Source organism: Cervus canadensis, chromosome 5 (assembly GCF_019320065.1).
Source record: "Cervus canadensis isolate Bull #8, Minnesota chromosome 5, ASM1932006v1, whole genome shotgun sequence".
Lineage (NCBI taxonomy): Eukaryota > Metazoa > Chordata > Mammalia > Artiodactyla > Cervidae > Cervus > Cervus canadensis.
The window spans coordinates 551,564-568,382 of NC_057390.1; the positions used below are offsets into that span (position 1 = coordinate 551,564).

Sequence of the window (16,819 nt, forward strand, 5' to 3'; positions counted from 1 at the left end):
CTCCAATACAGGGTTATACTGAAACTAAATTATATAAAGAAAGCTGTCAGTTAGGTTTTTGACTCTTCACATCTGACACATGAGCTAAGGAGGCAGATGATACAATGAAAATAGCATCGCGCTGAGAGTAGGGACCTGAATTCTGGCTCTGACCAGAGAGTCACGTCTCGTAACTGCCGTATTGTCTGGTAGTTAAGCAGCTCCCTAGACTGTGGAACCAGGCTGCCTTGTTTTAGAGCTGCTGCTGCTCCTTACTAGCTGTGTGACCTTGGGTGTAATCTCTTTGTGCCTCCCTTTCCTCACCTGGAAAACAGTAGCTGTTTGATAGGCTTGTCCTCATGTTAAGTAAGGTAACCCATGTTAAATGCACAGAATCGCACCTAGAAGAGAGTTAAGTGTTCAGAAAGTTACATTTATTACTATGGTTATCATTGCTGGAATAGTTCATAGGCACAATAATGAAACGATTGAGATGTTCATAGTTCAGGTTTCATTTACCTACCTAACAGTTTCTTTAACTGTTAGTGAAATTAAGTATATTTTGAAGCTTGTGTGTATTTTATGAAATGAAAGTATTAATTTGCATGTGTATTATATAATTTTTAATGTGAATTATTAGTAAACTGAGTATTAACTCATGAGAAATGTTTAATTGATTAAGAACCCTAAATACCCAGCTTTGAAGCTATTCGGTTCAAACAGGTCTTTCTCTGTAAAATCTCCTTTCACACGTCTGTTCCTTTGTTATCCAGCACGGCAGTAACCTGATAGGCATGTCGGACCTCAATGTGCCCGAGCAGCTCTATCAGTACATGGTTGGAGGGCACAGGCGCTTTCAAGCTGGGATGCACAGAGAGAAACACAAGTCACCGAGTTACCAGATCAAGGTAGGTGCAGGTCAAGCAATAGATCAGAGTTCTGGAGACTAAGGAATTAATTTTAAAAACGGTAGTTTTCACATCAGCATTTGTAAATATGTTAATTTTAAGCATGGCTAGTGTTCAGAAGAATTTTAGAGTAATTCAAAGCTCTTTTACACAAATAAACTTTTTCTTTTGATAGGAAGGAGATACCATAAATGTGGATGTGACTTGTCCAGGTGCCACTCTCGCTTTGGCCATGATCTACTTAAAAACCAATAACAGGTACCACATCTGCCCACCCATCCCTTGCCATGACAGTGTCACTGCCTGTCTGACCTCAGTTGATTTCGAATTGCTCCATCGCCTAATTATGTCTTGACTTTTTGCCACCCCATGGACTGTAGCCTGCCAGGCTTCTCTGTCCATGGGAAGTTTCTGGCAAGAATGCTGGAGTGGGTTGCCATTTCCTCCTCCAGGGGATCTTCCTGACCCAGGGATTGAACCCACATCTCTTGCACCTCCTGCAGGTTCTTTATCACTGAGCCACCTGGGAAGCCCCGCTCTGACCTCAGTAGTGACACTAAATTATCTTACTGTGTTTACCTCACAGTAAAACTATGTGCTAGATTAGCCTGACTTTAGTGCTCTCAAATACTGCCAGTTATTTTAATATCTGACAGTATGGTTGCCAGTTTCTATTCATTTTTATAGTTGATGTCACTGATAATCAAACAATGTCCAAATTCCTTTTCATTAATTTTGCATGTTGTTGTGGGAACTGATTAAATCAGAAATACTTAGCATTGTTATATTCCTGGTTCCCATCCATAAAAATGGTTTCTGCTTAATTCAAGAGCTTTCTTAACGACCATACCTTCTGTCTTCCCAACGCCAATAACTAGTGTTGGCACTTGAAAGTAGATGTTTGGCATTTTATTCTTTTACATTTTGCATAGAAGAGTAAGTTGGGTTTTAAGTCTTTTGATTTAAAAGCATTGTTTGAGATTCAAGAAATTTTTCATTATTGTAAATTCATTTTTTAGACAGAGTGAATGTTTGCAAAATTAAGGATTTAAAAGCAGATTTATTCATCTACTGTTTACATGAAAGTATATGTCATTGCCTTCTTGGCACTGGAGATATTTCAGTGAATAAAACAAATACTTAGGTTATAGTAAGGCATACATATGTACCAGATATTGCTTTGGAGGATGTGAAGTATTGTGGGAAAAAAATAGAGCAGTAGTTGGAGTGGAAAGAAAGTTCCTGAGATCTGTCTTGTGATGCTTGACTGTCTGACTCTCTTCTTGAGCAATAATGCTTGCTGGTCCACCACCAACAGATCCATTGCAGACTGGCTCCGGGCTCCAGACACCATGTATTTGCTGGACTTTGTGAAGCCAGAGTTCCTTTTACTGAGGGTATGGTACTTCGCAGTCTTTCATTTCTCTTAATTTGAGGAGTCTATATAAAATGTCTCCATAAGCGAGCCTATATTGTTAATCCATCATGTATGTATATAATTTTTCATATTCCTTTGAATATTCTCAAATATAGCTGTAGGAATTCCTAAGTAAGGCAACCACATTGATAGGTAGTACTTGGACTAACATTTTAACTTTTCACATTATTATTCAAAGTTCCTAATGAGCAGCAACTCAGTGGGGCTTCATTACTACTTTATTTTACATTTGTTCATTGTTTTTAGGAGTACAGTAATACTATTAAAGATATAATTAGCGACAGTAATTGTTTGACATAACTATCTCAAAATTTTCCTCTTGATATTTAAATGTATGTTTTTAGCATATGATAGTCTTTAAATTCTGTAGACTGATTGTTTTCCTTATGGCTTTTCATTTATGGGGCAAGTTTTAAAAACTTTTCTCCAACTCCTCCAAACTTTGATTGTGAGCAACTCAATTTTAGATTTTTTTGTGATACATCTGTTGGGTTGGCCAAAAGCTTCATTTGGATTTTTCTGTAACATCTTATGTAAAAATGTGAATGAACTTTTTGGCCAGCCTAATAAACCTTCAGTTTATTTTAGTAAGTGGCTTAGGTTGATACTATATACTTAGCTTTATTTTGAAAACTTCCATCAGTTGGGAACTAATTCTTAAATTGTTCTGTTACTGGTATTATCAGTACAAAATCTGTGAACTTCCCCTGCTGTAATTAATTTTTTTGTATTTCATTTTTAAGACGCTTGCTCGATGCCTGATTTTGTGGGATGATATTTTACCAAATTCCAAGTGGGTTGATAGCAACGTTCCTCAAGTACGTATGTATGATAAATAATTATTTTATTTTTAATGATGTAAAATTACGATTTCTTGGGATTTTCTAAAACCCTATAAAATACTTCTTCTTTTGAAGACAATATTGATGATTATGATACTTCTTCAAAACACAGGAACTTCCGTTTTAAGATTGTATGCTAAGCACAGAGCACAACCTTGCTTAAAGAAACCTAAGTGTTTTTGACATTTTTATTCTGGTTAAGTATGCATTTATCAAAGTTAGTACTTTGTGACAATTTTTTGTCTTACTGTATATAAGTTGTTTTAATTATTTTATGGCATGTTTTAATTATTTTATGGCATGTTTTAATTATTTTATGGCATATTTACCCAGTAAGCCAAGTAGTTAAAAAAATAAGCAGACTCTTGTAAAAACTACAAATATTGTAAATATTGTAACTAAATATTGCCCTTTAATTAACTGTCCATGTCCTTGTTACTGTTTTATTTGGAAAAGAAATCCTTAAGAGTGTTAGAATGCTCCTCCAATGTTTTAATAAGAAAATTCCAAAATAAAGGTTGAAAGAATGTTACACAAACACTCATACAGCCAGTTAGCTTCTGCAGTTAACATTTTACTGTATAAGCTTGCCTGATGTAGAACTCCTTATTAATGGAGTCAGTATATACCCTTTTGTATAAGACTTCTTTCATTCAGCATGGTTTTGAGATACTACTGAGTGTATCAGTAGTTCGGCCGTTGTTGTTAAGTGGTATCCTATTGTATGAATATACCACAGTTTCTTTTTCCATTCTCTTTTGAGAATTCTCTTCTCTTTTCCCATTCACACCTGGGTTGGTTCTAGGTTTTGGTTATTATCAAGCTACCATAAATACAATTTGTGGACTTCTGTTCTAATTTCCCTTGAGTGTTTACTTAGGATTGGAACTACTAAGGCATACAGTGGACGGTATATTTAGTTTTCTAAGGACAGGTAAACTTCTCTCCACAGACATTGCACCATTTTACCCTTGTAACAATGGTATATGAGAATGCTGACTGCTGCCCATCTTGCCAGTGGTGTTAGTCTTTTTAATTTTAGCTCTGCTCGCTAATACATAATGATATTTTCCTGTAGCTTCATTTTGCATGTTGAGAAAGTTTTCATTTGCTTCTTGCTTCTTCATATGTCTTTTTTATAAAGTGTCTATTTATATCTTTTTCCCATTAAAAAAAAAATTTTGTGTGTCTTACTGAGTTGCTAGAATTTTTAATATATTCTGGAAACCTGTCCTTTATCAAATAAATGTTTTGCAAATATCCCTCCTAACCTATGGCTTGCCATTCATTTTCTTAGTAACATTTTTGATGAGCATAAAATTTAAAAAATTTGATAATGCCTAATTTATCAGTTTTTAATTTTATAGTTGTTGCTTTTTTGTGTCCTTGGGAAAAAAATTTGACTAACCTGAAGATTTTTTTTCTAAAGCCCAGTGTTTTGGCTTTTATGTATAATTATGTAATTTATCTCAGTAATTTTGTTTATGATATGAGGATAAGGGTTAAGGCTTCCATTTTTAAAAAAAAATATATTTAGTTGTGCCAACGCCATTTGTATTCCTTCTTTTCCTTATTGTATTCCTGTGATTCCTCTGTCAAAAATCAGATGACTATTGTATTTTATACCATTTCTACAGATTGCATAGTTTCTATGAATTTATCTTTATGTTCACTTACTGTTTTTCAGGCATTTCATTTTCCTATTTAAGTCCATTAAGTGAATTTAAAATTTTCATTTTTATACTTTGCTGTTGTAAAATTTGCATTTTTCCTTTTTAAATAATTTCTACTTTTTTCTTTTTTTTTCCTCTCCTTTTCTTTTTTTAATATAACTTTTTTTTTAAGTTTCATACTTTTTCTGATGAGATTTTCTATCTTTTCATTAATTATGAGCATATTATCCTTCCAGTTAGAAGAGCTGCTTTAAAATCCTTCTCTTCTCATGCCAAGAGCGTGGTCATTTCAGGATGATTTTCTGTGGTCTTTTCTCCTGGAAGTATGTCGTTTTTCTTTTTCTTACGTGAAGTAATTTTGATTTGTGTCTGAGACATTGTACATTTTTTTTTTTAAACCCATGTATTTGGAAATTAAATGTCCACTTTTAAATGATGGCTGTATCTAAGAAGCCATGACAAGGAAAATTAGAAAATATTTGTAACAGAGTAAAAATGTGCATGTTGCTTTTTGAAGACTCTAGTGTCTGTTGTATTCCTCTTTGGAGTGTTGATACATAAGTACATACATGCATACTTATCTTTATGTGTGTGTATACATAAATACATATACATACACACACAAATCATTTTGCTTTAAAGCAGCAGTTAATTTACTTGGAATCAAATGTCAAACCCTGTCTCTTGGGTGCCAGTTCTAATCTCAGTTGAGTTCTTTAATTTTGTGGGGGCTGGGTCTGCCCTCGTCACATGGTTCGTGGGTTAAGCAGGCATTTAACTCTTTGCATATTTAGATGTCAGAAGTAGCAGTTCTTCTGGTAAGTAAGCTTTTAAATGTACATTGTAGGATGAAATTATACTTTTTCTTCTATTCCTTCATTCAGCATATGTTTGTCAATCCTTTGCAAATGCAAGACACCATCCTAAATTGTATGCTACATTTAAGATGCATCTGGCATGTAGACTGATTTTGAGAAGACTTTAGTTTACTAAGTTTAGTTTTGTTTAGTTTTTTTCGTTTTCAAAGCGAGGTTAAACATGTACACAAATAACTGTTTTCAAATGGAAAGTGAAAATTCATGTAAGTTCTTTTTTTATGTAACTTCTTTTTTAAAAATTTTGTGGAAATGTAGTCCTTGGACTTTAATATAGTTATCTCTCTGATATTCCTTTTACTTCAGACTTAATAATTTTAAATTTGGCCTTTATTATATTAGGGTTACCCAGTAGGGTATATAACAGGTTCACAGTTCTGTTGGTTGATATGCCTCTCTCTCTCTACTTTCTCCTAGCTTCCACCCAGTTATCTCATTGATTCTGTAGCTGGGCCACTTGTAGGAACCAACTTAGCATCAAAAATGGGTTAAAAAGGTCACTTTATAAACTGCTTATTTGTTTGAACTTAAGGCATGTATCAAATATAGTAACTAACATCTTCCTAAAAAAGCTTTACACGGCAGCCTGTTTCTCTTTTTCTTTCTTTCTTTATTTTTTCTTCAATGTTGTGCTATTAATTGTTCAAGTATTGGCCCTGGTGTATGGGTGGGAACGATGTACTACTTTTGATTATTGTACGTCAGGACTCCTCACGGCCGGCTACCGGATCTTTTCCATCTTTCATTTCTAGCAACTCGCACACAGTAGCTAGAGCTCAGTACCTCACCGTTACGTTGAGAGAGGACAGACTGGTCCAAAACCACCCTTGCTAGTAAGAGGTGGGGCAAAACTGAAACCAGCTGTTAGGCCTTCAGAGCTTGAGATTTTTTTTTCCCACTATTTATTAATATTTGTTGCGCTGGGTCTCGGTTGCGGCGTGCGGGATCTTCGGTCTTTGTGTTGTGGCATGCAGGATCTCCGTTTGTGGGGTGCAAACTCTTAGTTGCAGCATGTGGGATCCAGTGCCCCTACCAGGGATCAAACCTGGGCCCCTTTTGCAGGGAAGTCCTGAGAGCTCGGGATTTCTGTCTTAGACCCTGGGGGTCCAGTGGCTGAGACGCCACGCTCCCAGTGCAGGGGCCCTAGTTTGACCCCTGGGGGTCCAGTGGCTGAGACGCCACGCTCCCAGTGCAGGGGCTCCTAGTTTGACCCCTGGGGGTCCAGTGGCTGAGACGCCACGCTCCCAGTGCAGGGGCCCTAGTTTGACCCCTGGGGGTCCAGTGGCTGAGACGCCACGCTCCCAGTGCAGGGGCCCTAGTTTGACCCCTGGGGGTCCAGTGGCTGAGACGCCACGCTCCCAGTGCAGGGGCCCTAGTTTGACCCCTGGTCAGGGAACTAGATCCCACATGCTGCAACTGAAAGATCCTATATGCCACAACTAAGACTTGGCACAGCCAAATAAATAAAGATTAGGGGGAAAAACGAGCAGTTTGGGGGTCTTTTCTTGTTCGTTCCTGTGCGCCTCAGCCTGCTTATAAGTGATTACATGTTTCCCTTTGATTTCTCCTTACATTTCTTACTATTTTTTTTAAACTTAGGAGGCTGTAGAAAAGACAACAAGGGCTAGGCTGTTCCCCGCCTCCCACACACAGTTATTATAACTCAAGTTTTTAGTGATGCTTTTAAGTGGTTTATGATCAAGGGTGATCATGTGATAGGAATGGTGCAGATCTATAATAATGATAATAATAGCAGCTAACACAAAGAATATGTGCCAGGTATTAATTTTAAGAGCTTTGAGTAGGTTAAGTCTTCTAATTCTCACAGAAACCTAGAAGGTAGGAATATAATTTTTGCTTGTTTTGCAGATGTGGTCCCAGGGCTAATGTGTGGCCCTGCTTCAATTAGAGCCTAGGCCTTTAAGTGCCAGGCTATATGCTTTTGAAGATAAAAAGGAACTTGTTACTGCCTGCTTTCAAAATAGAAATATTTGATTCCTGTATGATATTATTGCTAATTTATATAGTGAATGTTATAATTAGGTTATCCATGTTTATATTAACTGCTTACTTTGGAGTTATATCAGTTTTTCAGAATGTCATTCAATTTCTAAGTAGATACATTTCAAGTTAAAAATAAAGACAAGAGGAAGAAAGATGGAAGTAGTTATCAGCCTGTATTACATAGCCAACATAGTTGCTTACCTCATTGAGATTATGAAAGGGAGAAGGTATTTCAAGGTTTTTTCTTGATTTGGTGGTGTCCAGTACATAAGAAGATTGTATCATAAGCGACTCTGAATACTTCTTGTTGGTTTATTAACTGTCTTGTTGGTTTATTATAGAAAGCATCCTGAAATGTCTTCTAAAAAGAGTCAGGAATAAATAAATCTTCATAGTTTGTCTTCTATGTGCTTGCATTCATAAGTTTTAGAAAATATATAGCTTTATCTTTTTTATTTGTATTTAAGTGAAGAGAAATCAGTTCGTGGTTTTAAAGTTAGATATTCTCTGTATTTTTGAAAAAATAAATTCCTGTTCCTACTAAAAGGAAAGAGATGGATTTCTAAGCAATAGTTAACAAATTAGCATATTGACAGTTTGGGTGATTAATATGGTAACTAACCTTATCTTTGGTAGGTAGGTAGGCTTACTGCTGGAAACATTCATGAGTCAGAAATATATGTCTCTGGTTAAGAGTTCTCTCCAACTGCTTTTTTCTACTTTCCCGCTGCTTCCCCTCACTCCTGCCGCCGGTCTCCTCTGTGGCCGTCATCTTTGCATTTCAGTTCACTGGCATGAAATATTGTTACTCTGTTACTGCTTCAGAATATATTCAAGTTGTCCAGTTTATATTTGTTCAGTGCTGTTGAGGTATTTGCCCCATCTTAGATCTGAAATTGGATTGCAGTCAGTGTGATTAAAATATAGGCCTTTGAATGAGATGGTTTGGTAAAGCTTACGTAAATACGGCCATAAGCAGTATGTTATTATTCAGATTACTGGATACTTGTAACTTGAATGTTAATATCCAAGTGTTCTGCTTTCTATCTTGACAGATTATAAGAGAAAATAGTATCTCTCTCAGTGAGATTGAATTGCCTTGCTCAGAGGATTTGAATTTGGAAACTTTGTCGTAAGTCCTGAAATATCTAATACACATTAGCTATTCCAGTATCTGTCAGATAAATGAGTTGAAATTTATTGTGCAAGAGAAATGCTGGCCTTGATTTGAGTGATTATTCTAAATTCCCCATGTTCCTAACCATGGTTTATCAGATGTTCAGAAGTTTATTTTTTTATTTCGCTCTCTAGAGCATAGAATTTTTACCCTCATAAAACAGTGTCAGAGATTTAACTTGTGTATATTCCTTTTTTATCCTTTTCATTAAAAAAATTCTCAGTGATTGTTAGAAATTATCGTCTTTTGCTGCATATGAGACAGTGCAGGCATGAGGCAGACTTTATCAGCTAGAGCCACATGGTGCTTCTGCTGAAGGAAAGCAGATGTAAACCTGCCCAGTTGATTGAGTATAGCCACATTTGAGCATTCCTAGAAATAAACTAATTTAGAGAACAGGAGTATTTATTATTTGCGTCCCCAGACGATAGTAATAATGAATTTTAAAGCAAAGCAAGGAGAGTATTTCAATCTGTTGTGATCTGTTTTCAGGCAGGCACATGTCTACATCATTGCAGGAGCTTGTTTGTCTCTGGGTTTTCGATTTGCTGGCTCAGAAAACTTATCAGCATTTAACTGTCTGGTAAGAAATATCTTCATCTACTCTGTTCTGTTTTCTTTTTTACAGAGCCTTAGTATGCGTCTTTAACCTAAAATTTTTTCTTTTGTTTTTTTCCAGCATAAATTTGCAAAAGATTTTATGACTTATTTGTCTGCACCTAATGCTTCTGTAGTAAGTCTTTTTATGATGGTTCTCCTTGGGAATAAAATTAAACTTGAAGAAAATTCACTGACAATTCAACTACTTATGTGTTGCCAAGTATCTATACAGTCTTTGAATTTAGAATGGGAGATTTGAGGCTTTGGCTCATCTTTGTATTTTAGTTCTGGGATATTTGTTGAGAATGTGACTAAGAAATAAAGGCATTTATTTCTTATGATGAGAGAATAATTAAGAAAAACCATGACCTTCATGGATTGTCATATCTTATGCCATTCTCAGTACTGAATGTTGATAACTGCTTGTTGGAGAAATTACCTAGAAAAAATACAGTTGCTATTGAGGATTGCTGCTCTGATGATAGTAAGACCACAAGGTTTTATTTCCTGGTTAAAAAAACACATTTAATTAACATTATTTATATTAGAAAATTGGCAGCATCAAAAAAATCTAAAAGTAGTCAAAAAGTGGACTATGGTATATCTGCATTGTTACATAGAGGAGCTATCAACAGCGTGTTGTGTAAGAATTTTTACTAGTGAAGATTGCTTATAATAAAATAGATTAAAAACTTAAAATGCTATATGTAATAATATCTCAATTCCATTTAAAAGATAGATACTATAGGTAAGATTTGGGGAAAAAGCCAAAATGTTTATGACTTTTAGTATTCCAAGTAACTGTTATTTCCTTCTTGATACCTTATTGTCTGAATTTTCCACCTGGAACTTAAATGTCATAATCAGAGAAAATGTTTTTTCAGTTTTTAAGTTGTGAGCATCTGTAGCCTAATGCTGGTGCTTTAGTCTTGGTGATAAACTAGCACACTGATGTGGGTGTCGTCTCCTGTGTCCCCAGACGGGTCCTTACAATCTGGAGACTTGCCTGAGCGTGGTCCTGCTGTCTCTTGCCATGGTGATGGCTGGCTCGGGGAACCTGAAGGTTCTGCAGCTTTGTCGCTTCTTACACATGAAGACAGGTGGTGAAATGAACTATGGCTTCCACTTAGCCCATCACATGGCCCTCGGACTTCTGTTTTTGGGAGGAGGCAGGTAATATAGTTTAACCGTCAGTTAATTTATGCCCCATAGTCAGTTAATTTATGCCCCACTATGGGGGGCTTCCCTAGTAGCTCAGTTGGTGAAGAATCTGCCTGCAATGCAGGAGACCTGGGTTCAATCCCTGGGTCAGGAAGATCCCCTGGAGAAGGGAAGGGCACACATTCCAGTAGTCTTGCCTGGAGAATTCACGGACCCAGGACCTGGTGGGCTACAGTCCATGGGATCACAAAGAGTTGGACACGACTGTGCGACTAGCTTTTTTCTTCTTTAAGAGAGTTACCGTCCTCTCTCTAACGCATGTGGCATCACTGCCTTTCTCAGAAGAGTCTGTACTCAGTACTTCATTGTATCACTTCTTGTTCCCCACTTTTGAATGATTTTAACGTCTACTAAATTGCTGTCTCATAAAAGGCATGAACACTGTCAGTCACCAAAGCCTATGAGATTTGCTGGTTTCAGTTTTCTTGCTCTCTTTCTAGCACCTGTCATTCCTGACCACCTCATCCTTTTATATGACTTCCCTGGCTTTTAATGATCTGTTTTGGATAAAATACACTTACAGAATACTGTGCAAGGCATAGGGGCATGACTTAATGAACTACCTACAATTTGAGAATCTCTTAGATCTTCCATAGAGCAAGATGTCACTCAGAATATCCATCTCCAACTGCTATACCCCTTCCAATTTACTGTTACTTTATTCTGCCCAAAACATAACTGCCCTGTAGGCTTCTAGCACTTTAGACTGGTTTTGAAATTAAAATGGAATCATATACTATGTCCTTATGTACTTTAATTCTTTAGCTCAGCATTGTGTTTGAGATTCATTCATGTTGCAGATAGTGTTTATTCATGTTTCAGTGCTGCTGAATCCCTCTGTATGGTTATACCACAGTTATTCATTTGCTCTGTTAGTGATGGATATGCTTGTTTTCTAGTTTGAAACTGTTAGGAATATTCTTGTACATGTTTTTGATTTTGTTGTGTACAGATCTGTGAGTAGAGCTGGGTCATTGGGTGTGTATGTCTTTTATATTTCAGTGGATAATGCCATCAGTACTCCAAAGTGGTTTTACCATTTTATATAACCATCAGCATCATGTAAATTTCCAGTTACTCCCCATCCTGGTCATCACTTGCTGTTGTTAGCCTTTCTTTTAGCCATTGGGTAGTAGTATCTCATTTTGTTTTTAATTTCCACTTTCTTGAATAATGGTATGTGGCACCTTTTTATAGCTTTGATGGTCAACTGAAAATGTCCTTTGGTGATGGCCAAATCTCTTGCTACCCATTTTCATATTGGTTTATTCATTAAAAAATTTTTATTTGTGGTTTAATGTACATAAAATTTATCATCTTAACTGTTTTTAAGTGTATAGTCAGTAATAGTAGATATATCCACATTGTTGTACAACCAATCTCCAAAGCCTTTTCATTTTGCAAAACTGAAACGCTATCAGTTCAGTTCAGTTGCTCAGTCATGTCCGACTCTTTGCCACCCCATGGACTGCAGCACGCCAGGCCTCCCTGTCCATCACCAACTCCCGGGGTTTACTCAAACTCTTTTGTTCTTCGAGTCGGTGATGCCATCCAACCATCTCATCCTCTGTCGTCCCCTTCTCCTGCCCTCAAGCTTTCCCAGCATCAGGGTCTTTTCAAATGAGTCAGCTCTTCGCATCAGATGGCCAAAGTATTGGCCTGATGTGTGTGAAGAGCATCAGTCCTTCCAATGCACATCCAGGACTGATCTCCTTTAGAATGGACTGGTTGGATCTCCTTGCAGTCTAAGGGGCTCTCAAGAATATTCTCCAACACCACAGTTCAAAAGCATCAATTCTTTGGCGCTCAGCTTTCTTTATAGTCCAACTCGCATACCCATATATGACTACCGGAAAAACCATAGCCTTGACTAGATGGACCTTTGTTGACAAAAGTAATGTCTCTGCTTTTTAGTATGCTGTCTAGGTTGGTCATAACTTTCCTTCCAAGGAGTAAGCGTCTTTTGATTTCATGACTGCAGTCACCATCTGCAGGGATTTTGGAGCCCAGAAAAATAAAGTCTGACACTGTTTCCACTGTTTCCCCATCTATTTGCTGTGAAGTGATGGGACCAGATGCCATGATCTTAGTTTTCTGAATGTTGAGTTTGAAGCCAGCTTTTTCACTCTCCTCTTTCACTTTCATCCAGAGGCTTTTTAGTTCTTCACTTTCTGCCATAAGGGTGGTGTCATCTGCATACCTGAGGTTATTGATATTTCTCCCAGCAATCTTGATTCCAGCTTGTGCTTCATCCAGCCCAGCGTTTCTCATGATGTACTCTGTATATAAGTTAAATAAGCAGGGTGACAATATACAGCCTTGATGTACTCCAGAACTCTGTACCCCCTAAGCAAGTACTCTTCATTTCCCCTCCTTGCTCTCCTGGCAAACAGTGTTGTACTTTCTGTTTCTATTAATTTGACTATTCCATATTAGTTTATCATTTTGATTCCAAGACCTTTGTTAGTTCTTTATGTTGTAGTTATCTTCTATTCTGTGGCTTACCTTTTTAACTCTCTTAATGTTATCTTTTGATGAACAGAATTATTAATATTTTTCTTTGATGGTTTATATTTTTTTGTCCTTTTGATGAAATATTTCCTTACCCACCAGAAATGAAGATATTCTCTTATTTATCTTCTAGAAGTTTTCAGCCTTTCCATTCACATTCGGATTTCAGAACAGATTTTCTGTGTCCCTGCCCACCCCCAATTGACACTCTGCTGTTGACAAAAAGTTATCGTTTCTCCACTCTTTGGCAGTACCACCTTTGTTGTAAATTAAGTGTCCATGTACATGTGTTTGTTTCTGGGCTGTTATGTTCAGGTGTCTATTTTTCTATACTTGCACAGTACCACAGTTGACTTAATTATTGTAGTTTTTATAATAAGTCTTGATATCCAGTAGAGTAAATCCTCCGAAGTGAGCTTTGTTCTTCGAAAATATATTTTTCTGTTCTTGGCTCTCTACATTTTATATAAATAGTGGAATTTGTTTGTGATTTTTCCAAACTAAATAACATGATTAAATATTGATCAGAATTGCATTGAATCTTTCCACTGGTTTGGAGGAATTGAAATCTGACATCATTGAATCTTAAAGCCTATGAGTATAGTGTTATCCTTTCATTTATTTAGCTCTAGAGTATGTGACCTTGGACAACTGACACGAAATCTGTAAGTCAGTAGTTATTTTATACTATTGAGAGTGAATTAAACATTGGAACTCACTCTTCCAGAAGTACAAAAAGTCAAGATTGTTAAAGATGTGCATTCATTTCCTTTTGACACATTTTGTAGAAGTTTTATCTTTTAGTTGTTTAAAACTAAGGATGGTTAAGGAAATACTATCATAAAATCCTACTTTTTAAAATATATTTTCCTTTCAAAATAAGCATCTTATTCATCTTATTCTCTTACTCAATCTCATGTTTTGTCATCACATGCTGTAGGACCCTGCTTGCTCTGCTTTCATATTGAGTAGTTTTTCTCCCATTCTGCCCATTCTGCTGCTGCTCTTCTAGTGATTGTTTTGAGTGATTGTGTGTACTCTATGACAAGGTTTACATTTCTCTTAGCATAGTTAACCCTTATGCATAATCTCAAAATTTCTAACATTAGTATCTAATGTTTATCTTTGGATTTATCAGAATGGTAAAGAGAAAATGGCCCAGCTTATGCTCATGTCAAAATAGATGTATTTCCGTGTTTTAAATTTTGAAATCTCTTCTTCATAAAATATATATGTGTATAATAAATACTGAATTCTTACTTGATACCCTAATTATTAAAAGAGCTAGGGAACGCAATATGGGGATGTCTCCATGTATGTGTGTAATAAAAGTATGCATATGGAGCAGTGACGGCAGGGGTTCTATGTGATGTCCAGAATCGTCTTTATTTCAGAATGTTTGCAGGAAAAACCAAAACTTCAGTCATCCTGTTTGCCATACTGAATTTAAGCAACAGTAAAATATTAATTTAAGGAAAATCTCAAAAGGTTTTACTTTACTAAGAGTGTATGGCCTTTATAAGATAAGTTTATCATACCGATAATGAACAAAAGCTTGTTTTTCACGGAATAGTTGTTTATTCATTCATTGTAACTTTTTAATGATAGCTTTTGCTTGTTTTATTTAGTCTAGCATTCTAAGGAAATGCCTATGCTTTACAGAAAGGAAAAAAGTGTTTGAGATACCCAGTAAGAAAAAACACTGTATGTTTAGAAGTAAGTTTCAGCATTCTATTAACAGGTATATATAAAACTGGAGAAGAAATCAGTGTACTTTACACATGACTTTTTCAGTATCTCTAATCTCTACAGTTGCACTCATTGTTCTCACCGCTGTTCTCTTTTAGGTCAGAACTTTGCTTTCTAATGTTAAGTTTTGAAGTGTAACATTTGTGATGTGTCACTTCTGCTTTAAATAGTAGATGATGTTGAAATGGCTTAAGGACTGACTAAAATGTTCCCATTGATGACGCACCCACAGTGATCAGTGCATTAGTTTCATCAATGGACCTTGCCACGAGACCCCAGTTTCCCGTCTCAAGTCTGCTGTGAAAGCTGAAGGTTTGCGCTGTGTGATGAGTAATGCCTGTCCCTCCGCGTTTGTTCCGCAGGTACTCTCTGAGCACGTCAGACTCGTCCATCGCCGCCCTCCTGTGTGCCCTCTACCCCCACTTCCCAGCTCACAGCACTGACAACCGGTGAGCCTAGGGTGTTCCTCACGTGGCCTTTCTTCAGTTATCTTGGGGGAGGGGAGTCATCTGATGGTGTTTTGGCTCCACGGACTCATTTCCAAATTCGCTATACTCTGTTCTTAAACTTAGTCATCTTCCTGGGTAAATCTTTTTAAAAAGCTTTTCTCGCAAAATATTAAGCCAGAAGAGAACTTTGGGCTTCTGATTCCTGACCAGCCTTCTCCCATTCTCCAGTCAGTTGAACTGCTCTAAACCCAGAAGTAGGCCAGACCAGGGGTATCATTAGGGAAAAACTCATCATGCAGAAGATAGAAGCAGGAGAAACTGAATACACTTTGGCCAAAGTATTTAATTCTGAGAGAGGAATTTATCTGATTTAGTGGCAATGTCTGTATGAATTCCGTTTGCTCCCTCTTTGAATGCTGAGAAGTTTTGTTTAACTGGCAAAGAAGGGACAAGAAAATGCAGCAAAGAATTAGTTTAGAAATGGCAGTAATGAGTAGAACCCTACGCATGGAGAAGCCGTCTAACACAGCAGCTCTGACATCCAGGACGCTCTGAGAGCTCATCTGCAGGCAGCCCCAGTGGTCTGCCCGGGAAGGAGCAAGAGAGGGGGGCCCACAGTAACTGAGCCGTCACTCAACTACAGTGTCACATTGCAGCCAGTCACGACAGGAAGACCACCTTCACAGAAGTAGCCTGATGTGAAGTCCAAACTGCACTTTCTTTCTTAAAATTTCTTTGGCCTCACCACACCACATGTGGGACATTAGTTCCCTGACCAGGGATCAAACTCACACCCCCTGCATTGGAAGCACTGAGTGTTAACTGCCAGGGAATCTCTGAGGTCCAAACTTTAATGATAGATGGTGCATAAGAATATTGTTAAATTAGTATAACTCTGATGAGTGGTCTCTTACTTGTAAGTTTAGGGAAGATTGTTTTGAGTTGTTGGAAGTCAGCTTTCGATTACGGTACAAGGGGGATGGTTAGATAGCATCACCGACTCAGTGGCCATGACTTTGAGCAAACTCCAGGAAACGGTGGAGGACAGAGGAGCCTGGCATCGTGCAGTCCGTGGGGTCTCGAAGAGTCCGACGTGACTTTGCGACTGAGCAACAGTAAGAAAGAGCTGCCCTCACATATGGCGCTGGTCACAGTGTCAGCTGTTTTAGACAGGACAGCTTGGCGATAAGCACCAAGAGCCTCTGTAACTACTACACACCAGTTTTTCTCAGGAGAGAATTTTTGGGTCAAGGGTCTCATGTCTCTAATTTCTTTTTTTAATTAATTAATTTGTTTTACTTTACAACATTGTATTGGTTTTGCCATACGCTGACTTGAACTCGCCATGGGTTTACATGTGTTCCCCATCCTGATCCCCCCTCCCACCTCCCTC

The 16,819-nt window shown here is 37.4% G+C and overlaps 1 protein-coding gene across 5 annotated transcripts in view; it reads left to right on the forward strand.

Moving 5' to 3' along the window:
* Positions 1 to 16,819, forward strand: part of ANAPC1 (anaphase promoting complex subunit 1) — a 98,837-nt gene that overhangs the window by 57,289 nt on the left and 24,729 nt on the right. For all 5 annotated transcript variants that reach the window (XR_006269326.1, XM_043467714.1, XM_043467713.1 and 2 more), the window contains exons 31-39: positions 753 to 887; positions 1,063 to 1,145; positions 2,206 to 2,284; positions 3,069 to 3,143; positions 8,775 to 8,851; positions 9,389 to 9,479; positions 9,576 to 9,629; positions 10,476 to 10,669; positions 15,340 to 15,426. Coding sequence is in view for 4 of the 5 variants with exons in the window: in XM_043467714.1 (XP_043323649.1) it covers positions 753 to 887; positions 1,063 to 1,145; positions 2,206 to 2,284; positions 3,069 to 3,143; positions 8,775 to 8,851; positions 9,389 to 9,479; positions 9,576 to 9,629; positions 10,476 to 10,669; positions 15,340 to 15,426 (875 nt within the window). In the remaining variant the exon portion in view is untranslated. The remainder of the gene's footprint in view (positions 1 to 752; positions 888 to 1,062; positions 1,146 to 2,205; positions 2,285 to 3,068; positions 3,144 to 8,774; positions 8,852 to 9,388; positions 9,480 to 9,575; positions 9,630 to 10,475; positions 10,670 to 15,339; positions 15,427 to 16,819) is intronic.